Source organism: Apodemus sylvaticus, chromosome X, assembly GCF_947179515.1.
Source record: "Apodemus sylvaticus chromosome X, mApoSyl1.1, whole genome shotgun sequence".
Classification (NCBI taxonomy): domain Eukaryota; kingdom Metazoa; phylum Chordata; class Mammalia; order Rodentia; family Muridae; genus Apodemus; species Apodemus sylvaticus.
The window spans coordinates 12,459,217-12,484,596 of NC_067495.1; the positions used below are offsets into that span (position 1 = coordinate 12,459,217).

Here is a 25,380-nt window from a genome sequence, read left to right on the forward strand (position 1 = left end):
AGACTGTTTTTATGTATTATTACTTTCCTTAGTGTATGCAGATTTAGCCAGCCCTTAAGGCAAAAGTTGTGCTGAGAACGTGGAGGGATGAGACTGGCATTTGCAAGAGGTTCAGAGGGTCTGGCTACTGGATTATGGGACTGTCAATCTATTTGCTAGTCAGTGATGCAGAACTCCAGATGGTTGCTTTCTGGTCTCAGCCTACAGAGCCTTAGGAAATGGTGTCCTTGCGAGGCAGAGATCAGGACAACTCGGACACCTGTGGTACTGATACTTAGAGATAGGATGGGTGTCTTAAAGAGTCACAGGGACAATTTTCCTCCTTGATCCACCACATGCTGTTAGTTTGATGACTCGGTGGAGGGTGACAGGTAGGTTGAGCAGGAACCTGTACAAAAGCAGTCCTTCCCAAGTCCATTCTGGCCTTGGTCCTAGCATCTCGATTGTTCAGGTGTGGAAACAGGACAGAACCGTGATGTGTCCAAGATGTAAATCTAAATCCTCCCATGTGTTGTCTACCGAGCATCCGTACAATTCGAACTACTTCACTTCTGACACAGTGAACCACTTAGGCCCCACCCCTGCCCCTTTCAGTCCCCTACTCATTTCCGCTGCAGAATGTTAACAGCTAACCTAATGGGGATGCTTCTTGCATACCATCGGAGTGACTACTAGCTCAGGAAATTATCAACATTTACCATCACACTCATTTTGGCTGCCACCAGCCAAAGTCTATTATTAGCGTTTATCTCGAACTAGTCACCCGCAGGCGCGAGCTACGTCATCGCCAAACGCAGCTCCGGTATCTCGGAGAAGACGTCTCTTCCGAACATCCTAGCTTCTTTGATTTGCTCTCGAATCACTGCACAACACAACGGATGCGGATCCGTAGGTCTCCTAGGATGACTAGTCTGGAATTGAGAATGGCGGCCATAGCAATCGGAACAACAACAGCCGCGGTGGATGCGTGGGTGGGATGTGTATGGGGCGGGGGGGTTGTTAGCGCTAGGGGCAGATCCGGGTCTCGAACTAGGGAGTAGCACACCACGCAGGCGCAGTATCATCGGTTCCACGGGCTTGCTCGCGAGAGGTGTGGTTTGCGCCTGAAGCGCGTGGGCGGACAAGACTCGTGTTGTGGGCGGGCAAAATGCAAACGTTCAGCCCAATGGAAAAGAGGAGATCAGGTGCCCGGGGCCACACAGGTCGCCGGGAATTTGGCGGCGCGAGCCAAGGGCGGAGTTTAAAGGGGGCGGTGCTCAGTAAGTAGGGACGGAGGGATTGGCCAGCGTCGATGGCTGGGCGGGACTTGGGCGGAGGCTTGGAAGGGGCTGAGGGAGCTCGGTTAAACGGTAGGCGTCTGGGAAGGGGGTGGGGTCTGAAGGATTCTGATCGAAAGGGGCAGTCCTCCGAGCAGCCGGGCTAGGGGAAAAAGCTCGGGGCGAGATCTGCGAGAGTGGACGGTGCTCGTGCTGGTTCGGCCCTACAGGAGGTGGTGTTGAGTGAGTCTTTCAGGGTCTTGCCGAGGCCGCGGCAGCCGGGTCTGGCGGACTAGAAAGGTGGGTGGTTTATCTGGGGAGATAGGCTGAAGCGGGCAGGTTGCAGAAGCCAAGCGTACCGGGCGCAGATTAGAGGTATGAAAGGATGTGGGGAAGTGGACGGGTGGGGGGCGGTGATTGGATAGGGCAGGCCCTAGAAAAGCCTGATTGAGCCTGGGGTTACCTCGCTTAGTGAATGGGCAAAATGAGGAAAGACAATCGGATAAAAGCAGCGAGGTCCAGGGGGAATGGACAGGACCAGGTTTTCTCTAGCAAAAGATGGCCTTGGGGGGCGGGGTTTAGAAGGCTCGGGAATGGAACGGGTGAAGGCTGCGGTCTCGAATAGGGGGCGGGGCCTGGGAAGGGCTTGGGATGTGGGGTCCTCTGGACACTCCAACCGCCTCACCACCAATTACACCTTTGCTAGAGCCGTTCCAGGAGAGAAGGCATTTCAGCCATGACCTCCACCGGCCAAGATACTTCTACCAGGCAGCGGAAGACTAGGCACAATCCCCAGTCACCCCTTCAGGACTCCAGCGCCACCTTGGTGAGGCACCAGACCTGCCCTGATGTGGGGTGGAGGGCGAAGCCAGCCAGCCATGTCCAGACTCTGATTTTTTTTTTTTCTTTCTCTCTTTGATTGGCAGAAGCGTGGTGGCAAGAAGTGTGCTGTACCTCACTCCAGCCCCACTCTTGTGGAGGTAAAGAAGAAAGGCAAAATGAAGAAGCTCAGCCAGCCAGCTGAAGAAGACCTAATCGTGGGGCTTCAGCGACTGGTGAGAGAGGCCTTGGCTGCACGTTGGCCTTCTTTACCAAACAAAACAATCGTTTCCCCCATCCCGTACTGTGGTAGGTGTTTTCTCTGATTGTGGTCCTGAGCGAATCTGTGTTTTTTTTTTTTCCCTTGCAGGATCTGCACCCTGAGACAAGAGTGCCAGTTGGTACCGGATTGGTGTTTGATGAGCAGCTAAATGACTTCCACTGCCTTTGGGATGACAGGTGAGACTGGGGACCTCCACATTGTCCCCAAGACTAGAAATTTTACACAGTTGCCCCTCTCTTCCCACAGACTGGAAGCAGGTGATTGAGGGAGGAGGGGATTATTCTTGAAAGAGTTCTCTTTTAAGCCAGTAAACACTTCAATGAAGACTGGGAAATCCATGAGGTTTTGCTCTGAGACAGAATCTGTCTCTGTAGTCTAGGCTATTCTGGAACTCACTACATAGTCTACGTCAGCCTCAAAGCTTTGATGTACGCCACCCGTCTTAGCCACTTGAGCGCTGAGATTTACAGGCACGAGCTCCTACGCTTGGCCTAGCTAGCTTGAGCCTTCCTTGAGAATGAGACATGTATGCTGCAATACACCTCCCCTTTGCTCTACTTCACAAAGGAATCCGTTTATTCTTTTTGGTTCTATCTTCAAAATATATTCTCCATCTGACTTCTCACTGGTTCCCTGCTTCCAGCCTCCATTTTGAGATGATGTTTCCTTTCTTGAAGGCCAGAGCTTTGCTCTTGAGGAAAAGTAGGAGTTCTTTATCCTGGCCTCTAAGGTTCCACGTGATTTGGCTTCCTGTCACCCTTTGTGACCTGTTCAGCCAGGCCTCTCCTCATGTGCTTCAGTTCACTTCACCCACGCTGGCCGCCTTCGCTTCTTTCAGTGTGCCAGGCCCCCTCTAGCCTTGGGTCTTTACCCTTGACTGATTCCTCTTTCAACTTTCACAGCTATGGAGGCCCACAGAAGCCTTTGACCGGCCACTACCTCTCACATCTGTTCTTAGCTATTTTACTAGCCTCTGCCATTGTCTGTTAATCATTACACTGATATTTACAAATATAGTAGCTGTCTCCCCCATCCCTAACTCACCATGTCAAGAGGCTTTCTTTATGGTACATTTGATGAGGATACAGCAGTAAACAACGTTGCATTCAAAAGAAACCAAGAGAGGTGACCTCTACAGTGTGAGAGCAGAGGCACTCAGGTGGGAGGGACAGTAAGGTTGGACTGGAAGGGGTGCTTGCATTTGGGATACAGTAGCTAGGGGAGGCATTGCTAACCTTTGAGCAAAGATACAAGGGGTGTGGGGAGGCTAAAGGACGGAGCCGTGAGTCATCCTGAAAGAGTTCCAGGCATGAAAGACAGTTGAAGTCCTCCGGCCTAATGTGCTTATTGAAAACCAAGGAGCGTTGCCAAGGAAACAAGGTGAAAGAGGAGGGGTGTGGTAAGAAAGAGCCAAACGAGCGATGGAGACAGATTCAGGTTCGCCCTTCTGGGTGTGATGAAAAGTTTGGCTTCTACTAGGAACAGAATTGGAGCTACAAAAGGGTTTTGTAACCACTGGCTGGCTGCAGTGTACAGGAGGGGCTGTTGGGGGATAAGTGGAGAAGTAGAGAGGTTCTTCTGGTAAAGATGATGGAGCAGACGGCTCCGACTGGAGGTTCCAACGGCATGAATGGTGGTGGGGAGGAAAGTAAAAGACTTCAGAAATGACAAAAGAAAAGCTGTTGATGTTGCGGGTAAGGCGTGATGAGCAGCTATGGGAGGGTGGGTGGGAGATGGGAGGAGCATGGGCATGCTCCCTAGGGGTTTTGCCTGTCTGTGTATATGTGTGCTTCCGTCTCCACTTCCCAGCTTCCCTGAGAATCCTGAGCGGCTCCACGCCATCAAAGAGCAGCTGATGCTGGAGGGGCTCCTGGCCCGCTGTGTGTCCTTCCAGGTGAGGCCTCCACAGCCTTTGGATGGTGGGCAGGGAGCTGGCAAGACCTAGGTGTGGCCTGCGTTCTAGCCCCCCCCCCTTTTCCCTTGTGTCTCCCCAGGCCCGGTTCGCTGAGAAGGAGGAGCTGATGTTGGTTCACAGGTGAAAACTTAGGAGCTTGGTGGGGGGTTGGGGGGGGGGGGAAGGAGATGCCCAGGCCCAGCCAGGACAGACTGACGGAATCCCATAGACTCTGTGGCCAGCCTTGGGCAAGTCCCTGAGCCTCTCTGAATCTGTCATTGCTTAAAAAAAAGGTTCCAGTCAAGTGTGATGGTACATGCCTATAATCCATCACTTGGGATGTGAATCAGGAAATCAAGATAGCCTCAGCTACATAGCAGGTTTAACTTGGGTTTATGAGACCCTGTCTGGAAAAGCATCCCAACCCCTAACGAAAAGAAATCAAAGTCCTTCAGGAGGGTCAATGTGTGTATCAGGTACCTGACAGCATCTTAAGCCTGTGAAGGGCTAGCGTTAGCGTAATCTGGTTCGTTAACTGATAGTACATACTTGCCCAGAATAACCGGAGTGGGTCCTGGGGGGCTATAGAAACTCAAACGAAGAGCCTAGTACAGTGTGGCTCACAGGAAAACTGCCTTGGCAGACAGAATATCTGAGCTGAGTTCCAAGAGGGACAAAGGTGGGTGAGTCCAGTCAAGAGAAGGACTGAGGAAAGGAAGATTCAACAGAACTGTAACCTTACAGCCAGAGGCTTAGAAGTATGAGTTAATGGCTGTCATGGGGAACTAAATGTATAACTAGAGATGGGGGAGGCTAGAGAAGAAAGCGGGACTGCGGCCTGAGTCCCAGCTGGACCCCTCGGTCTACTATGGAGGCTTGACTTGAGGAGGTTCTGGTTTATAGAAGATGTGGCTGCGGAGGGACCAGGGCTGTAAAACCTTTCCTCCATCTTGTGTCCCTAGCCTGGAATACATTGATCTGATGGAGACAACCCAGTACATGAATGAAGGAGAGCTTCGAGTGCTAGCAGGCACCTATGATTCCGTTTATCTGCATCCGGTATGGATGAGACCTGTGGGTCTGGGTGTGGCTTGGCTGTCCACCATATATCCACGCCAGCCGCCAGCCTCACTGTGGGAATGAGCTAACTAGATAGCGCAGCGCTTTCTCTCTAACACTTTCTCTCTGCTTTTCCACGGTCTCCAGAACTCCTATTCATGTGCCTGCCTGGCTACAGGCTCTGTCCTCAGGCTGGTAGATGCAGTCATGGGGGCTGAGATTCGGAATGGCATGGCTGTCATCAGGTAGGACTCTGAAGCATTCGGCTTGTTACATTTTTTAAAAAAGTATTTCCACATAGTGGTGCACGGAGGTGCATGTTGGTAATACCAGTGCTTAAGAGGTGGATGGTAAAGGAAGGTTCAGGAGTTCAGGGCTAGCCTCAGCTATATAAATTTGAGGCCAGCCTGGGCTTTATAAGACACTCCTCCCCACCCCCTTTTTTTTTTTGGTTTTTCGAGACAGGGTTTCTCTGTGTAGCCCTGGAACTCACTCTGTAGACCAAGCTGGCCTCGAACTCAGAAATCCACCTGCCTCTGCCTCCCAAGTGCTGGAATTAAAGGCTTGTTCCACCACCACCCGGCCTGAGACACTTTCTCAAAAAAAAAAAGTCCTCCAAATGTAAACTGTGTTAATTCAGGTACAGTGTTTTCATGTCAAGTGGCACAGAAAGGGGCTTCAATAAATTTCTCTCGCTTTGTTGATGGACTTCTGAAAGGTGCTCCTTGTCAATCAGTAACTTGTGTGTCCTCCCATAGAGGGCTTTGCTCAATTACTAAGTCATAAGTGTCACAGTTGATTGGCTCGTGGGCATATATTTCTTTTCTATCTGGAACATCTTGAAATCCAGATGCACCCAGCAATGCGTGACATCTCAGAGCTTTAGCCGGTGGCACTTGCTGTTTCATTGTTGCCCATGGAAGGTCAGAACATCTTGCTGCAGCTGACTTCCTAGAACTGATAAAAATGCAGAAGATAGCCTTTGTCCTCTTCAGCCCCTGGTGCCCCACCGCGGGCAGTAAGCACATGACACACTCCCTTCCATACCGTGCATTTTTTTATTTAAAAAAAAAATCTTTGAAAGCTGTCTCTTAACAGTATTTGGGTTACACTGGAGTGAGATGCCATTGTGCAAACATACTTCTAAGTTAGTCCCCCAGCCCCCATGCTGCTGGGAATTTTGATTCTTCTTCTGTCTTTGCTGCTTCAAATACCATAGCAAACACCAGTGGCACATTTCTAAAGATAGCACGTTTTATTATATGGGTCTCAGCTAAGCCCATGTAGTAAAATGACTGGGTGTGAAAGAGTATGCTTTCATACTCTTACGGATAGCTTAATTTTTTTTTTTGAGACCAGAGTTTGCTATACATTCTAGACAGGCCTTGAACCATAGATCCTCCTGCTTTCAAATTCTTTCTGTGAGTGTTAGTATTATAGGCATGTGCCACAGTGCCAAATATGGGTGTGTGGGGACCTTTTTTGTTTTGTTTTGTTTTGTTTTTTGGAGACAGGGTTTCTCTGTGTAGCCCTGGCTGTCCTGGAACTCCCTCTGTAGACCAGGCTGGCCTCCAACTCAGAAATCCACCTGCCTCTGCCTCTGCCTCCCAAGTGCTGGGATTACAGGCTTGCGCCACCACCGCCCGGCTGTGTGGGGACCTTTTGATGGTTATGTTTAAATCTCCTTGAATGAGAGGGTATTGGCTTGGGGGCAATCAAGCTTCAAAAGCCACAGTTACTCAAGTTGCTGGCAGTCTTACGGAATCTCTCCTGGGAGAATTGGGACCATGGGAGAGTCCATCTCTGTAGAGGAAGACTCCCACATCTATCGTCTTTCCTTTCCTGCCTAGGCCTCCTGGACACCATGCTCAGCGCAGTCTTATGGACGGGTATTGCATGTTCAACCACCTGGCTGTGGCTGCCCGTTATGCGCAGAAGAAGCACCGTATTCAGAGGTCGGTAGCAAATGACAGATGGATTGTGGACAGCATGGAATAGAGGGGTGCCGAGGTCTAGGTTGTTGCTCTGGATTTCACTTGGCCCCCTGCACAGAGCTCCCCTCTCTCCTGCCTACAGGATTCTCATTGTGGACTGGGATGTGCACCATGGTCAAGGAATACAGTTCATCTTCGACCAGGACCCGAGGTATAGCCCACATCTCAGCCTAAGTACTGGATTCGTAACCACTTCTAACCAGCAGGCCCGGCCACAGGGGCTAGGAAGCCATTCACATTCAGTTGTCCTGGAACCAGGAAGTGTACTGCTTCCTTGTGGTCTACTGTCTCCTAATTTCACTCTAAAGCGGGAGCTGTGGCGTTCCCATTTCACAGATGGTCAAACAACCTTGCAGGTTACAGTGTCAGGCAGAGCAATGAAAAGCGTGGGGTTTGACTTAGTACTTGGTCATCTTGTTCAGCAATTTACCCCCCGAGCTAGAAGGGACCTCAGATTAGTGCTTTGTTTTTTTCAATTATGACAACACTTAGAACTATTTTTAAAAAGTAAATAGTCGGATGGCAAGGTGGCTCAGCAGGTAAAGGGGCTTGCCTGGTGACCAGAGTTTGATTCCCGGGACCCACATGGTAGAATGAGAGAGAACAGACTCTGGCAAGTTGTCTTCTGACCTCCATATACATACCATAGCATGCACATGTCGTCGTCGCCCCCCCCCCACACACACACAAATGACAGTTTAGGTTATAGCCTGCTGGTATGCATATATAATTACTATTAATATACTACCAATGGAATATTCCTTCACGTGTTGACTAGCAACTTTTTTCATTTAACAGTATACTGGGGACACAGTTATCATGTTGGCGCTATAAAAGCATTTTATCTTTTGTAAACTCTGGAAAGAGTTGGGCATGCTGGAATGAATCCCTTTAATCCCAGATCTTGAGAGGCCAAGGCAGGTGGATTTCTGAGTTTGAAGCCTGCTTTGTCTACAGAGTGAGTTCCAGGATAGCCAAGGCTACACAGAGAAACCATGTCTGGAAAAAACAAGCGAACAAAAAAAAAAGGCTGTAGGGTATTTCATTGCATTACTACTCCTGAAATATTTAAGATACTTCCTAGTTTTTGCTATTATAGACTGTTCTACTGTAAATATTGTTAGAAGTATATAATTTTCATCTGTGGCTCTGTCTGTGCAATGAATTGCTTTGTTGCTGTGTTTTGTTTTTTCTAAGATAAGAGTTTCTCTGTGTAGCCCTGGCTATCCTGGAACTCACTCTATAGACCAGGCTGGCCTCAACTCTGCCTCCTGAATGCTGGGATTAAGGGCGTGCTCCACCACCGCCAGCATGTACAGTGACTAATAGTAGATTGCTCACTCAGACAGATCGACATACTTTAAGGTTAGGTACATGCTGCCAAATTTTACTCCAGAATAAAAGGAGTACCCTTTTATTCCAGAAGGGGACCAGTGTAACCCTTCCTATAGAAAAAAAGTCCTTGCTACTAGGTGGTTTTATATCATAAGCAGTAGTTGTTTTACCTGGCCTTTCATCCAATTGATTACATAGAATCTACATCTCCCCACTAGAGCTTCCCTTCCTATGGCCTTTGATCCTATCTAGTTGCTTCCTTCTTTCCCCCCACCCCTAGACAGGGTTTCTCTGTGTAGCCCTGGCTGTCCTGGAACTCACTCTGTAGACCAGGCTGACCTCCAACTCAGAAATCCAGCTGCCTCTGTCTCCCAAGTGCTGAGATTAAGGGCGTGCGCCACCACTGCCCGGCCAAGTGCTTTCTTCTTTAAACATTGCTTTCCTATTTTCCAGCACTGTTCTGTGACACTTGTCTTTTCCCCTTGTGTCAGAATTTTCTGTCTTGCTCTCTGAATGGCTTTCATTTCTCTTCCTCCTGCAGGTTATCCCACATGAACTCTAGGCTCTGTTAACTTCTCTCTCTCACAGGGGCTTGACATTTTACATCTGCTGCCTTACATCTCTCTTTGATCTTTGCAAACGTTTTCGTTTTTGTTTTTTTTTTTTTAAAAAAAAAAGATTTATTTATTTATTTATTTATTTATTTATTATATGTAAGTACACTGTAGTTGTCTTCAGACACACCAGAAGAGGTCATCCAATCTCATTACAGATGGTTATGAGCCACCATGTGGTTGCTGGGATTTAAACTCAGGACCTCTGGAAGAGCAGTCAGTGCTCTTAACCACTAAGCCATCTCTCCAGCCTGACCTATTGTTTTTAAGTGGGGGACAGGATGTATTTCTCTTTGACACTCTAGGGCCAGGCAAGTATGTAGTTGTCTGGGATGACAGTTCCTTCCTGTCTGCCCATGGAGTCTATATGCTGGAGGTTCAGTCATTAGGGTCTTAACTCTGCCTCTCCCACTTGGATGCCAGGGACCCTAAGCCCTTTTCCACATCTGCCTCCTCTAAATAGATCTCTCTTGTTTCTTTGCTACACATTTTTAAGGTAAAGGTTTATCTAGTCCACCTTACTCTTGCAATTTTAACTTCATTTTTATTTTCCTTCTCTCTTTTCAATTCTGACTTTCCACTCTAAACCCTCAGTCCTAAGGGCTGATCTAGGTCTTTTTTTTTTTTTTATTTTGAAGTCCTTCCTGCTTCTACTGACTCTACCTCCTGTGTCCTGGGCATGTGCCACCAGGCCTGGTTTATACGACACTAGAGATAAAACCTAGGGCTACATACATTCTTTTAACTGGGCTATATTCCTAGCCCTGCATGGCTTTTTACAAATAAGTCTTTAAATTTTTAAAAAAAATTATGTCTATGCTATTTTGTCTCTCTATATGTCTGCACCATGTGCATGGCTAGTGCTCCTTAAAAGCCAAAAAAGGACATCAGGTTCCTGGGAACTTGACTTAACAGACAGTTGAGAGCTGCCATGTGTGTCCTGAGACTCAAACTCAGGTTCCCTGGAAGAGTAAACTATGCTCTTAACCGTTGATACTTCTCCAGCCACCACCACCCCCATGGCTTATTTTATATTTTCTATCACTTTTTACTTTTGCTCAGTGTCCTGTTTGAATTACGCACTCGGACGTTTGTTTGTTTGGGATACAGTCTTACTGGTGTAGCCCAAGCTGGCTTTGACATTCCTCTCTGTAGTCCAGGCTACCCTCTAACTTGAGATCCTCCTACCTCAGGCACCATCCCTAGCTGACTTTTTTTTTTTTTTGATGAGCACAAGCATTTTCTCTTTTTTCTTGTTTTTATACTGTCCCTCATTCCTGATCTTGCTTATTTTTGGAAGATTTATTTATCTATTATATGTGAGTACACTGTAGCTGTCTTCAGACACTCCAGAAGAAGGCATCAGATCCCATTACAGATGGATAAGAGACACCATGTGGTTGCTGAGATTTGAACTCAGGACCTTCGGAAGAGCAGTCAGTGCTCTTAACCACTGAGCCATCTCTCCAGCCCTCTGATCTTGCTTTTATAGAGTAAGAATTAGAAGTGCCTTATCAGTGGTGGCCCCTGACTTTAATCACAGCACTGCAGGCAGAGGCAGGTGGATATCTCTCAGTTTGAGGCTAGCCTAATCTACTGAGTAAGTTCTAGGACAGCCAAGTCTCTACAAAGAAACCCTGTCTAGGAAAAAAGAAAAAAAAAATAGACGTTTTCTTCAGTTCCACATTGTTAAGCCTCTTCTGAGGCTGATTGTCTTCTTGGGTCTTTATACTGGCGCTTTCCTTCAAATGTCCTCTTTTGGCTGTTTATACCTCAAACTGAAGAGCTCTTAAGGCCATCAGGATCACTGTACTGTGCTGTTTGTAGATCTGTATTCCAAAAATGCATTTGCCCAGAATAGAGGCAAGATATCTGCTGATATAGATCTCAAATTTAGGGACTGTGGGAAAAGATCCAGGTATTAGGTTGGTGTTTACAAGTGCCAGGGGAAAATAAAAACAAAGAATGCCTTTGGGCACAGGGGCACAAAAACATCGTTTTAAAATTAATTTTTATGTGTACAATGTATGAATACCATAAGAAAAGAGAGTCGGGCCAGGCAGTGGTGGCGCACATCTGTAATCCCAGCACTTAGGAGGCAGAGGCAGGCAGATTTCTGAGTTCAAGGCCAGCTTGGTCTACAGAGTGAGTTCCAGGACAGCCAGGGCTATACAGAGAAACCCTGTCTCCAAAGCAAAAACAAAACAAAACAAACAAAAAAAAGAAGAAGAAGAAGAGGAGGAGGAGAAAGTCGGATCTTCTTGAAATGGAATTGCAGGCGGTTGTGAGCCACCATGTGGGTGCTGGAAACTGAATTTAGGATCTCTGCAAAAGCAGCTAGTGCTCTTTTTTTTTTTTTTTTTTTTTTTTTTGATTTTTGTTTTTTTGAGACAGGGTTTCTCTGTGTAGCCCTGGCTGTCCTGGAACTCACTCTGTAGACCAGGCTAGCTTGAAACTCAGAAATCCACCTGCCTCTGCCTCCCAAGTGCTGGGATTACAGGCGTGCGCCACCACTGCACCATTTCTCAAGGCCCCCAACGTTTCTTTTTTTCATCCCTCAGCCTTGCCAAAGGTATATATCTGTTTCACTTACTTTCCCAATGTAGTTTCTGGCCTTGTTTATTTTGCCATCTCTGCTATTTTACAACTTCACTAATTTTTCTAGTTTTAATCTTTTAAAATTTCTCCCACTGCATTTATTATTTTGTTTATTTGTGGCTTCCTGGATTATCTCAACATTAACTTTTTTCATCCATATCTACACCCACTACTCTACTCCTGGTTTATTTTTGCATAAATTATAGAATGCATCTTGAAAAAAATTGGGATTCTTTTTTGTTTGTTTGTTTGTTTTTCAAGACAGGGTTTCTCTGTGTAGCTCTAGCCGTGCGCCACCACTGCCCAGCAAGGATACTTTTTTTTTTTTTTTTTTAAGAAAAGCTATTAATCATTGAGGTATAACTCGGTGGTAGAAGTGTTTGTTACCGTAAGGCTTTGGGGCCCCATCCCCTGCATTTAAAAAAAAATAATGTAAGTATCATGTTGGACTCTGCCACTACAGTACTTGGGATTATAGGTGTGTACCACCATTCTGGGCTTTTTAAAAATGTAGGTTCTGGGGATCAAACTCAGGTTTTCAAAAACAATTTACTGCCCAAGCCATCTCCCCAGACCCCCCCAATAGGACATTTTACAATAAGTTCAATCAACTTCAAGTATAACAATGAACTGATAGAACAGGTTCACCCTTTACCTTTTATTTCATAGGTGAGACAATACCCACAGCAGTGAGAGGGACCAACATACAAAACATCACCTCTGAAATAAAGTTGTAGAGGTGGCTTTGTGAAGTATTATGGAAAAAGGACTGTTGTTATGTAGCAGCCTTAAACAGCATCCTTTGCTTTAGCACCACGTACAAAACCAAGTCCATCTTTCCTCATCCCTAGCCTCTGTGTCTTTGCACTTCTTTCGGTGGAATCACTAAGTTCGCCATCGTGGGCTTAGAGCCCTTTACAGCCCTCCCTGGCTTTTGCACCTGAGGTCCCCCATGACCCCTGCCCGTAATAACACTTGGGGGAGGGGACAATGAGAAGAGAGGACCTAGAGTTTCGCACAAGGCCAGCATTGCCCAGGTCCTTGGGTAGTAGACTCAGTAGCTCTGGAGACCTTAGACGTGAGTCTGAAATTGGGTGGACACTGACAGAAGGGTTCTGGTGGGAGATCAATGAAGATGTAGGGGGAAAAATGGGAGAATTAATGAATGGGAAAACAAAATTGGTGAGTGAATGGAAGGATACACTAATGGAAAAATTATAAGTACAGATTGAGAATTAGAAAAATGTATGAGATGGGGCTGGAGAGATGGCTCAGCCGTTCAGAGCACTGACTGTTCTTCCAGAGGCCCTGAGTTCAAATCCCACCAACCACAACCATCTGTTGGGATCTGGTGGCTTCTTGAAGACAGCTACAGTGTACTAACATAAATAAAATAAAATAACTAATTCCTTCTTTAAAAAAAAAGAATGAATTGAGTAGCTAGTAAAAGCAACTTGTTCCCGGGCAGTGGTGGTGCACGCCTTTAATCCCAGCACTTGGGAGGCAGAGGCAGGCAGATTTCTGAGTTTGAGGCCAGCCTGATCTACAGAGTGAGTTCCAGGACAGCCAGAGCTACACAGAGAAACCCTGCCTCGAAAAACCAAAAAAAACAAACAAACAAAAAACAACTTGTTGAATCAACCCCTGCAGCTGTGGTTTGAGAGTCCTACATTTGGCTCTTGATTTCCCGTGTTCCTTTCTATGACGGGGATTGGGTTAACACACACTAGTTAATCCCTCAACATTTCTTTTCTCCACCTCTAGTGTCCTCTATTTCTCCATCCACCGCTATGAGCATGGTCGGTTCTGGCCACATCTTAAGGCTTCTAACTGGTCCACTACAGGTTTTGGCCAAGGCCAAGGATATACCATCAATGTACCTTGGAACCAGGTCAGTGTCTGCCCAGGTAAAGTGAGCCTAGCCCACCTTCCCACAGGCTCAAGAAAGGTGACTGATTTGCGTGGCACTTCTGTGTCTGCAGGTGGGGATGCGGGATGCTGACTACATTGCTGCTTTCCTGCACATCCTGCTGCCAGTTGCCTTTGAGGTCATGCAGATCTGGGATATTTGGGGTGACGGTAACACTGGGATGGATGATCCAGGAAGGCAGGTAGGTATTCACACATAGTATATCTCCCTCCTCAGTTTCAGCCTCAACTAGTCCTGGTGGCCGCTGGATTTGATGCCCTCCATGGAGACCCCAAGGTAGGGCAGGTTCTCTGGGGTGTTAGGCAGACCAAGGGGAGTGAGCCTCATGTCACTCTTACGTCCCCTTCAGGGAGAGATGTCCACCACTCCAGCAGGATTTGCCCACTTAACGCATTTGCTCATGGGTTTGGCAGGAGGCAAGTTGATTCTATCTCTGGAGGTGAGTCACTCACCTTTATCTAATGCTGTAGATGCTAAAGGGTTTAGGGTTTTTGTATTTGTTTATCTGGTGTGTTTGTATGTGTGTATGTGTGTGCATACTATGCATGTGGTCAGAAGACAACATGTGGGGGTTGGTTCTCCTCTTTGACCATGTAGATTCTTTTGAGGGATTGAGCTCAGGCTTGGTGGCAAGCCCTCCTACCCTCTGGCCCATCTCAGGGGCCCACATGAAGGCTTATCTTTTGGGCCTTGGGAATGGAGTTAAAAGGTAGAATGCTTGGCTAATGTATTATAAGGGGTTCCATTCTCAGGACCACTATAAACAAGAGCTTTCACGTACACAAGGAGTTCCTTGGGGCTAAAGAGATGGCTCAGTTGTTGAGAGCCCTTGCTGCTCTTACAGACAACCTGGGTTTGATTCCCAGCATGGTGGCTTACAGACTCCAGTTCTAGGAGATCCCAAGGCTCACACATAATGCCCACACATACGTACATACATACACATATATATTATATGGAGGTAAAAACTTCATAAAATCCTGGGCGGTGGTGGCGCATGCCTGTAATCCCAGCACTTGGGAGACAGAAGCAGGCGGATTTCTGAGTTCCAGGACAGCCTGGTCTACAGAGTGAGTTCCAGGACAGCCAGGGCTGCACAGAGAAAGCCTGCCTCAAAAAATCAACTTCATAAAGTAAATTTTTTAATGGTATCTATTTATTTTTATTTCGATGAATACAATGTAGCTGTCTTCACAAACACCAGAAAAGAGCATCTGATCCCAATACAAATGGCCATGAGCCACCATGTGGTTGCTAGGAATTGAACTCAGGACCTTCGGTAGAGCTGTCAGTGCTCTTAACCACTGAACCATCTCACCAGCCACGGGGATTTATTTTTACAACTGTTGTTCGTGGTTCAGCCTTACCACTTCATAAACTCTTTACGCCTCTGCTTCCTTTATAGCAAGTAGGCAACATGCTAATAGTAATCACTTGCCGTTAGTTTACAGTGAATTCAATGAAGTCAGTCAGTCCCCACATTTCTTGTTGCTCAACATCGTGTGCACCCAGTGTTGTTGCTCTTCTCATATCTCTCCCTGGTAATACGCGACCTTCCACTTGCCTCCCCCAACAACCTTCCTCAGGGCGGCTATAACCTCCATGCCCTGGCTAAGGGTGTCAGCGCTTCACTCCACACCCTTCTTGGAGACCCTTGCCCCATGTTGGAGTCCCCTGTGGCACCTTGTGCAAGGTGAGCCTGGGGGGAACACGGGAAAGGAGAGCGCTTTCAGCCTCCTGGGAGTTGCAGTTTCCTCACATTTGTGCTTCCTCCCTTCCTCCCTCTGCAGCGCCCAGACTTCTATCTCCTGCACTCTAGAGGCCCTTGAACCCTTCTGGGAAGTCCTCGAGAAGTCAGGTAGGTGGTGGGTGGGCGTGGTCAACATTAGCCTTGCACCGAGCCATTGGCTGGTATTCTCTTCCAGATCTCCCCTTGCTTTCCCAGGATGCCTTGCTGGGATGGGCTGTGGGGATCTTGTCTCTTAAGACTGTAACCTGATCCAGACTTGGGAAGTAGGGTGATCTGAGTCCCCTCTTTGTAGTTGAGCCCCAGGACGAAGATGAAGGAGAAGAAGACATGCTAGAAGAAGAGGAGGAAAGCCGCTGGGAGGCAGCTGCTCTGCCAATGGAGACGTGGCCACTGTTCCAGAACCGCACTGGCCTGGTCTATGACGAAAGGATGATGAGTCACTGCAACCTATGGGACAAGTATGTGCTCTGAGGGCTGGGTTGAATGGTGTGTGGGTCACTCTCCTCAGTCACTAAACCTTTGGGTCTGCTCTCCCCACTGCTAGTCATCACCCTGAGACACCGCAGCGCATCTTACGCATCATGTGTCACCTGGAGGAGGTGGGCCTAGCGGCCCGCTGTCTCATCATACCTGCTAGGCCTGCCTTGGATGCTGAGCTCCTTACCTGCCACAGGTTAGACCCCCGAGCCGGGGGTAGGCCAGCTCTAGGACTAAAGGGGAAGTTGTAGGAGTGGGGCTCAGGACTCTCCAAGATGGCTGGAGCTATTACCCACCTAGACAGGCTCAAGTTCGTCTGTGAGAACCAGCTGGTGACTCTTGTTCCTCTGTCACCAGTGTTGAGTACGTGGAGCGTCTCCGGGCCACAGAAAAGATGAAAACCCGGGATCTGCACCGGGAAGGCGCCAACTTCGACTCAATCTACATCTGCCCCAGCACTTTCTCCTGCGCGCAGCTCGCCACGGGCTCTGCCTGCCGTCTGGTGGAAGCAGTGCTTTCGGGAGAGGTGCGTCTTCTGTGCGAGCTAGTGCAGCTCAGCTGAAGAAGTGAGGTCTTGAGATCATAGAAAGAGAGGGACCACTTAGGAGGCCGGAGGCAGTAGGAGAGTTCCTACTGGGAGGGGAACCTCGGAGTGGATGGCCTAGTGGCAGGGAGATGGGAGCCAGGGGACACTGGGAAGGATGAGAGTGCGGGCCAGAGCTAGAGTCTCCCTGCTCCTCTCTCCAGGTTTTGAATGGCGTGGCCATAGTGCGCCCTCCAGGACACCATGCCGAGCCAGATGCTGCTTGCGGGTTCTGCTTTTTCAATTCAGTCGCTGTGGCTGCTCGCCATGCCCAGGCCATTGCTGGGCATGCCCTGCGGTAAGGCCCGCCCCCCAGAGACCCCAAAACCTGATCTTTACAGGGACCTGGCTACTCCTCCTCATTCACTCTTATTTGGCAGACCTATGATCACCCCTGGGAGCTTACACAGAAACAGGCAAGGGTCCCCTGGGCAGCACTTGACTACAAAAGACCCAGGACGGGTGTGTTAAGTGCCACCCAATCATGGCATCTAGATGTTTAATAAACTAGGATCCAGGGTATCACACCAGCATTCCTGATCCCTAATGGGTTTTCCCAGCAGAACCCATGCCCGGGCTTCTAGTACTAGAAGAGTCCCTAGCCTTAATTTCTTGTTCAGGAAGCCAAGGTTGGACCTTCATTCTTAAAATAATCATGGTGCTTTCTCATTATATCCATGGTCCTGTTAGCTAGAAACAATGCTTCTGAAGACCCTAGAAATCTAGCTAGCAGTGGCCCACTCATAGGCCTAAATGTCCCAAGCTGCTAAAAAGAGCTATCTCCCTCCCCAGGATCCTAATTGTGGATTGGGATGTGCATCACGGTAATGGAACTCAGCACATATTCGAGGATGACCCCAGGTGAGTGATGGGACTGTGGGCAAGAGAATGGCGCGGGAGGGTCCTGCGGGGATGTCCCCAGCCCCTAACCTGCTGCGGCCCCTCTCATCCCACCCTCTCCCCGGCAGTGTATTATACATGTCCCTGCACCGGTATGACCGCGGCACTTTCTTCCCCATGGGGGATGAGGGCGCCAGTAGCCGAGTAGGCCGAGCGGCAGGGACTGGCTTCACTGTCAACGTGCCCTGGAATGGGCCCCGCATGGGCGATGCTGATTACCTGGCTGCCTGGCATCGGCTGGTTCTGCCCATCGCCTATGAGGTAAGGCTCGGGTCATTCTATGATTGATATTGGTGTATGTGGCAGTGTACATCTGCCTCCTTGATGTGTGTGTTTGTGTTGTGCTTACCAGGCGACTAATCATATGATGGCTCTCGGGATGGGGCGGTGGTGACGGCCTATTTCTGGGACATTCTCTATGTTACCAACTGTCTTGACTGAGTACACATGTGCATGTGTGTGCCTTCTGAATCTGTCCGCTAGCCCGAGTGCCTCCCTCCCTAAAAGAGGCTGTCGTGGAGTCCCGTGGAAGAGAAGCCTGAGATTAGATACATTACAGATTCATGCGTGTCATGTTACGTAGTGGCTGTCGTCTTCTTTCTGTGTGTGATAGGTGTGATGATGTATGTCACTGAATGCTTCTGTCTTGCGATAGCTCGAGAAGGACTCTCTGAATGTGGAAGGCTGTAGCGGCATCATTGTCCATAGCCATCTAACTGGGTCCACGTGTCTGAGTCTCTCTGGCTGCTTTGACTCAGGGGTAGCCTGGCTGTGTGTGAGCTGAGGACAGGGCTGGTGGCATGTGTGTGTGCTGGATGATGCAGTGAGGAGGACACAACTCTCCCAGCCTGAATGTAGGGCCATGCTTCTCCATCTGCGTGCGTGTGACTCTGCGCAGAGGCTATCCTCTATGTGTCTGTGAAAGTGCATGCAGGTGATTGCCTCCTGTGGCCATGAACCAACCGAGTGCCTGTAACCACTGGGACTGTGGTGATGGTGTGTGCATCATTGTCCCCATGCTGGGGTGGCTGTGTATTATTGTCCCCTTGTCCCCATGAGAAACCAAGTGTATGTGTGTAAGTGGTAGGACTTGCAGCCCTGTCAATGCGGAACTGTCTGGTTGGGAGTGGAGGTGTATGAAACCTTTATGTGTCTATAGTCTTTGCGCATAAAAGCCTGTATCATGTGAATGTGTGTCCCATATTTGACCCTTGTATGTGTGAGAGAGATTATGTTATTGTCTCTGTCTCTTGTCACTATCTCTTGCCTTCTGAGTCTCCATGTCTCTTTATGTCTGTAAGCCATATCTAATGACTCTATATCATGCCTTCTTCTGTCAATTATATATATAGTGTCTCCCAAGAGATTTTGTTTTGTTTTGTTTTTTTCAAGACAGGGTTTCTCTCTGTAGCCCTGGCTGTCCTGGAACTCACTCTGTAGACCAGGCTGGCCTCGAACTCAGAAATCCGCCTGCCTCTGCCTCCCAAGTGCTGGGATTAAAGGCGTGCGCCCCCACTGCCCAGCTCCAAGAGATTTTTTTAAGCTTTATGTTATGTGTATACATGTTTTTCCTGTGTGTGTGTGTGTGTGTATACCACATGTTTGCTTCATGCCTGTGGAAGCCAGAAAAGGGCATCTGATCCCCTGGGACTGGAGTAAGACAGCTGTGAGCTGCCATATAGGTGCTAGGACTTGAACCCTAGTCCTGTAGAAGAGCAGCCGGCGCTCTTAACGACGGAGCCATCTCTCCAGCCTCTTCCCCAGTGTCTTGACTTTCTGGCAGGTTTACTCTTGTCTCTTTCCAGGCCTGCCATGTCTGTTTCTCCTGGGTCCTTGTCTTCTCCTGCTTTTCAGGCCTCTGGTCTCGCATCCTCTGGATTGCGATGTGGCATTCTGAGGCCTTCATTTGCGCTCGCCCCATCGCTTGCTGCCTCCCCAAGCCCTCAGGGTGTCTTCTCTTCTCTCCTCACTGCAGTTTAACCCAGAACTGGTGCTGATTTCAGCTGGCTTTGATGCTGCACAAGGGGACCCGCTGGGGGGCTGCCAAGTGACACCTGAGGGTTATGCCCACCTTACCCACCTGCTGATGGGCCTTGCCGGTGGCCGTATTATTCTTATTCTAGAGGTAACTAACTCTCTTGATGTTCCTTCCCATGTTGGGAGGGTTGTTCAGAAGAGTTGGCTATATTACTTAGGACAGTTTTTAAAATCTCCTTTGAATAGAGGTCTCCCTGGGTTGGTTGTCCCAGGTGAGATGTTTAATGAGGATAGCATCAATATTAGAAACTTTGCTGAGTGCCCACTACATACAAAGAAGGCTTCTCCGGACTTTCTGTCTTACAAGTTTTCTTGACAAAACAGCACTGTGAGGTAAAGTCTGTTTAATTCATCTTCCTCTCAAGATCAACTAGCTGGGTGCAGTGACACATACCTATAAATCCCAGCACTTGGGAGGAAGAGGAAGGGGAGGCAGGAGGATCAGGGTCCTCCTTAGCTACATATCAAGTTTGAGGCCAGCCTGGGCTACATGAAACCCTGTTTCAAAAAGCCTTCCCCCATCAAAACAGATCAGGGAGTTAAGGAACAGTAACTAGCCTGAGATCACACATTTAATCATGGCAGATCTGAGTCTGGTTCTCACCATCATCGGAATTGCTCCTAACATGTTAGACAAAGTGAATTCACTGACCTTGTGTAAGTGACGGGTACCCCTCCTCTAATGCATGGGTTTCCTGATCCCACAGATGGCACTAGCTAATCATGGAGGCATTCCTGGCCTGTAAAGATGTCCTGTCATACAGTGTGCACTGTAAAGATGCCCTGTCCCAGTGGGCACTATAAAGATGCCCTGTCATACAGCGGACACTGTAAAGATGCCCTGTCCCAGTGGGCACTATAAAGATGCCCTGTTTTCCTACTGTTACATCTTTCAGACATGAACTTAACCCAGCTTGGGTGCTGTTTTCATAGATGGGGACATTAAGTCACAGAGAAACTACCTGGATCACAAGAAATCCTACTTACAGTTTGCCCAGGACTGCTTATGGAAGGCTAAGGGTGGTTTAAGAACATCAACTAGGGTGAAAACTCAGTCGTTCAGTGGTAGAACTTGTATGGCATGTACCAAGGGCCTAGGATCAGTTCCATGGAAATGCTAGCAGCAACATGGACTATTTTGTCAGCCCGGGTTCAAATACCAGCACTGCTTCCTCAACCTTCGTGAGCTCAGACAAGTCATCTCCCTCCTCTGACTGAGCCTTGATCTCCTTATGTGTAAAATGAGTAGAAACAGGTTTCTAACATGTATGAATAAATTCAAGTTAGGGGATCGTGCAGAGCGAATACTAGTCGTTCCGATCCCAGGTCACAACAGGGCCTTTCGGAATCTGCCTTGGGCTTTGGTATGGGTCAGATCTCTGTTTTCTATGCTGTGAGGCCAGGGGCTCTTGGACATGGGAAAACAGCAGTATACATCAAACCCCTGTCATTGTGAGGACTGGCTTAATGTGTAAAAGGATTTAAAATAAGGTCTAGCTCATAGCAAACAATAAATGTGAGCTATCCTTTATTAATACTTTGATCTGTATCATCATTGTTACTTTGCACATGATAGCCGCTCTTTATATTCCCCCCAAAGCCACCTCCCACAGTGAATACTGCCCTTCTTACAACTGTGTTGCACTCACTTGTTCCTGGTACCAGCCTATCCTCTATAGATTTTTAATGCCGTAGAGAAAGGAGAACTAATCAGAGTCAGGCTGTCTAACCCTTCAGATTCCCTGATGACTCATCCTGGAACCCTCTCCTCTCCTTTACAAAGGGTGGATACAATCTGGCCTCCATCTCTGAGTCCATGGCTGCCTGCACCCATTCTCTCCTCGGAGACCCACCACCCCAGCTTACTTTGCTGCGACCACCGCAGCAGGGAGCCCTGGCTTCGATCAGTGAGGCCACCCAAGTCCATCGCAAATACTGGCGCAGTTTGCGGTTGATGAGTAAGTGGACCTGAGATCAAGGGAACTCCAAAGAATGGAGGGAGGGATTAGAAGTCAGAAGGGGGGGGGCGGCGGCAGCCACACTGTTATGTCCTTCCCATTGTTCCAGAAATGGAAGACAAGGAAGAATGCTCTAGTTCTCGGCTGGTCCTCAAGACGCTGTCCCGAACGGCCAGTCCTGTGTCAGCTAAGGGAATGACCACACCAAAGGGACGGGGTCCCGATGCAAGCCCAAGGAAGGCCACAGCAGCTTTCCCCGTGAAAGAGGCTGCCCTGGGCCAGGCTAAAGCAAAGACAGTTCAGGCGGTGCTTGCTCAGGGCCAGTCCTCAGAGCAAGCTGCTGTGGGGACCACACTGGACCTGGCTACCTCAAAGGAGACCGTGGGAGGAGCCCCAGCGGAGCAGTGTGCCTCAGCAGCCACTGCTGAAAAGTTACCTCAGCAGAGCACCTCAGAGGCCGGAGAGGCGGGCGAAACGGAGCCAGCTCCTCCAGCCTCCTGGGCAAACAAGCAGACCGCAGGTGCAGGCGCTGGCGCTTCACCCCTGCAAGGAGCCACAGCCCAGCAGTCCCTTAAGCTAGGGGTTCTCAGCCCTTTGAAACTAAGCAGTGAAGCAGAGGTAAAGCCCACTAAGGCTGGGAAGAGGGCAGAAGGGCTGAGAACTGCACTTTCTCAGACACATCTTTTCCTCCCTGTTTCCAGGAAGCCCCTGTACCCGAGGAAGGCCTGCTGGCAGAAGCAGCTGGGGGTCAGGACATGAACAGCTTGATGCTGACACAAGGATTTGGGGACTTTAATGCCCAGGTGAGCTCAGGGAGAGCCTGCCGTCATGGCGGCTGCTTCTTGATCATGCAGGCCTCCTGATGGCAGTGTGTGATGCCTAGCGGGGAGGTGGAACCCTTTCCCTACCCCATTTTTTTCCACCCACTCTAGGATGTATTTTATGCTGTGACCCCACTCTCCTGGTGTCCCCATTTGATGGCAGTATGCCCCATTCCTGCAGTAGGACTAGATGTGTCCCAACCTTGTAAGACCTGTGGATCACTCCAGGAGAACTGGGTGTGTCTGACTTGCTATCAGGTATGGAACAAAGGAAGGGTTTTTGGGTAGAGGTTGGGCCTGGCAGCAAACTCGAGCTGGTGCCAAGGAACCTGTGACAATCACTTTCCAACCTCAGGTGTACTGCAGTCGCTATGTCAATGGCCACATGGTCTGCCACCATGAGGACTCTGGACACCCGCTGGTCCTCAGCTGTGTTGACCTGTCTACATGGTGTTATATCTGTCAGGCTTATGTCCACCATGAGGTGAGCCTGGCAGGGTGTTTAACCCATTCACACTGAGCCCTGTCCCCTTTCACCCCCTGTCTCTTCTATCATTTGGTAAGGGGAGGACACAGACTCCTTTGCATGGCTGCCCCATGGATATCTGCAGGAGGCTGTAGGGTAGGCTAGGAGAAGCCGTAGTTGAAAGCTACTGCTACCATGGTGACAGCCTCTCTCTGGCTGAAATAGAGCCATCCTCACTTTGACCTACCTTGTCCTTCCTTCTTCCTCAGGATCTTCAAGAAGTGAAGAATGCTGCCCACCAGAACAAGTTTGGGGAGGACATGCCCCATTCACACTAAATCCCAGAGCACGCTGCCTGTTAACCTTCTGAGTCCCCAGGCAGAGCAGCGTAGTTCACTGCACTCTGTACCTTGGATAAGGGTGGCCTCACTTTAACCCATCTTAAATATCCTTTGCCAGGTGCTTATTTAAGTGCAAATTCTTTTCAGAGGACTCTAATGTTCAGTTTTAGATGTGCCCCTGCTCACTGCCTGCTTGAGGAACACCTCCGTTCTACCCGGAAGGAAAGAGGGACAGCTTAGTAGCCCTAGGAAGGAGCTGAGATCACAGGGATGACATTGAAGGGGACAGCTGGCAGTGGTGGCAGGCCTGCATATTTAATAAAGTTGGAGTTGTTACAAAACCTGAAGAAAGTGCTTTTTTTTTTTAATTTTGAAAAAGCCGTCATTCCCAGCCAGCACAACTGAGGGAAGGAAGGGAGGAAAGAAGAAAGGAGAGGTCTTCATCAACTCTATATTCATTACCCCCACCCCACCCCCCAAAAAAAACAACTAATATTGAAGTAGGCAGCCAGATTGCCTCCGCTGGAGATTAAATAGAATTCATGAGAAGATAAGTGCCCACCATAGAAATAGGAGTCTCAGCCGATGGTGGTGGCACACGCCTTTAATCCCAGCACTCTGGGAGGTAGAGGCAGGCAGATTTCTGAGTCTGAGGCCAGCCTGGTCTACAGAGTGAGTTCCAGGACAGCCAGGGCTACACAGAGAAACCCTGTCTCGAAAAAAAACAACAACAACAAAAAAAAAGAGTCTCAGCAGGCATGGTGGTACATGCCTTTTATCCCTAAACTTGGAAGGCAGAGGCAGATGGAACTCTTAAGATTATATCTAAGTAGCTGTCTTCAGACACTCCAGAAGAGGGTGTCAGATCTTGTTAAGGATGGTTGTGAGCCACCATGTGGTTGCTGGGATTTGAACGCAGGACCTTTGGAAGAGCAGTCAATGCTCTTAACCACTGAGCCATCTTTCCAGCCCCGGAAGTTGGAACTCTTGAGTTCAAGGCCAGCCTGGTCTGCATAGCAGAGTTCTAGACTAGTCAGAAGTACTTGGTAAGAAGACATGAAAACTGCCAGGAAGTAGCCTCCTTGGGCCTATTTCCCCATCCACCTCATTGATTTGTTTGGGGAGGGTAAGGATGGGTTCAATTTTAATTTCAAGGTGCAGTGGTTTATGGGTGGCATCCTGAGGGAAAGTACGGCGCGATTAGCCAGAGTTTGATAACTAGAGGGCAATTCTGGAATTTTACTTCACATCATGAAAATTGCTTTGGCTGATTAGGGATTTTGTTGATTGCCACTTTCTTATCACAGAGATTAACCTAATCACAAAGAAGGAGGGAATCTCCCCTCCCCCTTTTAGATAGGGTCCCACAAAAATCAGGCCAACTTCAAACTCTGACCTTGTACATCTTTTTTTTTTTATTTGTATGAGTGTTTTGTCTGCGTGTATGTATTTGCACCATATACATGTCTAATGCCACAGAGGCCAGAAGAGGGTGACATGCTCTGAAAGAGAAACCCAACCTGGGTCCAGTGGAAAAGCAAGTGCACTTAACCATTGAACCATCTCTTCAGCCCTGACCTTGCATTTTTGACCCACTTCCCTAATGCTGGGATTGCAGGAGCGGCTACTTCATACATTTTAGCAAGTACCTGCACACCTAGCAAGCACTACCATGTCTAAAGTCAGTCCAGTCCTTTTGGGAAACATTACAGATTTTACATTTCATTGCTCAGGATTCTAGCCTGTGATTATCATAGCTGCAAGAGAGTCTGAGGGATTCATAACTTGCCCTTCTGCCTCAGATAAGTTCTTTCTGTTCCCAAAAAATAGCCCTTCCTCTGCAATGGTTTCCCTTCAGGATGCACCCAACTGACCCCATAGATACCCAGAAACCCAGCTGAAGTTGAGTAAATTCCCTGGATCAAAAAAAAAAAAAAAAAAAAAAAACCACTCCCAAAACAGTTTTCAAAATGTGGTCTTCCAGGTCAAATGCTGGCACAGCACTATACACTCCAAAGTGGGGGTCTTCCGGGTCAAATCCTGACAAAGTGCTCTACACAAATGGCCCAAACTGAACCAACCCTACAGCAGTTCAGGGGAAGGAGGGGCGGGGCAGAGGGGGGTGTGCTGTGTGGAGAGGGGCAGGTGGAGGGCCCGCCCACATTTGCTCTTACAATGTGTGATGGGTGAGGGGAAAGGCGGGCGGGGGTGGGGGTGGGGGGGTCAGGAACCGGGCAGGTGGGAGGGGGCAAGCTCACATCTCCG

General features: G+C 48.6%; 1 protein-coding gene across 5 annotated transcripts; it reads left to right on the top strand.

The window, feature by feature from the left end:
* The first annotated feature begins 869 nt into the window (after positions 1-869).
* Positions 870-23,456, top strand: Hdac6 (histone deacetylase 6). Of its 5 annotated transcripts, none has more exons than XM_052171134.1 (29): positions 870-888; positions 1,963-2,082; positions 2,183-2,311; positions 2,446-2,534; positions 4,168-4,252; positions 4,353-4,393; positions 5,215-5,311; positions 5,459-5,556; positions 7,162-7,266; positions 7,388-7,456; positions 13,617-13,743; positions 13,835-13,900; positions 13,999-14,058; positions 14,132-14,221; positions 15,369-15,475; positions 15,573-15,640; positions 15,825-15,990; positions 16,077-16,205; positions 16,367-16,535; positions 16,757-16,890; positions 17,385-17,453; positions 17,561-17,753; positions 19,468-19,617; positions 21,313-21,487; positions 21,597-22,105; positions 22,189-22,290; positions 22,420-22,566; positions 22,664-22,792; positions 23,044-23,456. In XM_052171134.1, the coding sequence occupies exons 2-29, from the start codon at positions 1,993-1,995 to the stop codon at positions 23,110-23,112; spliced, it is 3,462 nt and encodes a 1,153-aa protein (XP_052027094.1). In that variant the 5' UTR covers positions 870-888; positions 1,963-1,992; the 3' UTR covers positions 23,113-23,456. The 5 variants fall into 5 exon arrangements, with proteins under 5 accessions (XP_052027094.1, XP_052027095.1, XP_052027096.1 ...); XM_052171135.1 differs by lacking the exon at positions 870-888 and adding an exon at positions 1,331-1,349; XM_052171136.1 differs by lacking the exon at positions 870-888 and adding an exon at positions 1,359-1,499 and having other exon boundaries at positions 22,664-22,796.
* Positions 23,457-25,380: the final 1,924 nt, after the last annotated feature.

Bases quoted from the DNA above. Each gene is read 5' to 3' on its own strand.
- Hdac6 (XM_052171136.1), top strand. From the start codon at position 1,993: ATGACCTCCACCGGCCAAGATACTTCTACCAGGCAGCGGAAGACTAGG. The intron at 7,457-13,616 runs GTATAGCCCACA...CTCCACCTCTAG, and splicing joins ATCTTCGACCAGGACCCGAG to TGTCCTCTATTTCTCCATCC. The intron at 14,059-14,131 runs GTAGGGCAGGTT...CGTCCCCTTCAG, and splicing joins CCCTCCATGGAGACCCCAAG to GGAGAGATGTCCACCACTCC.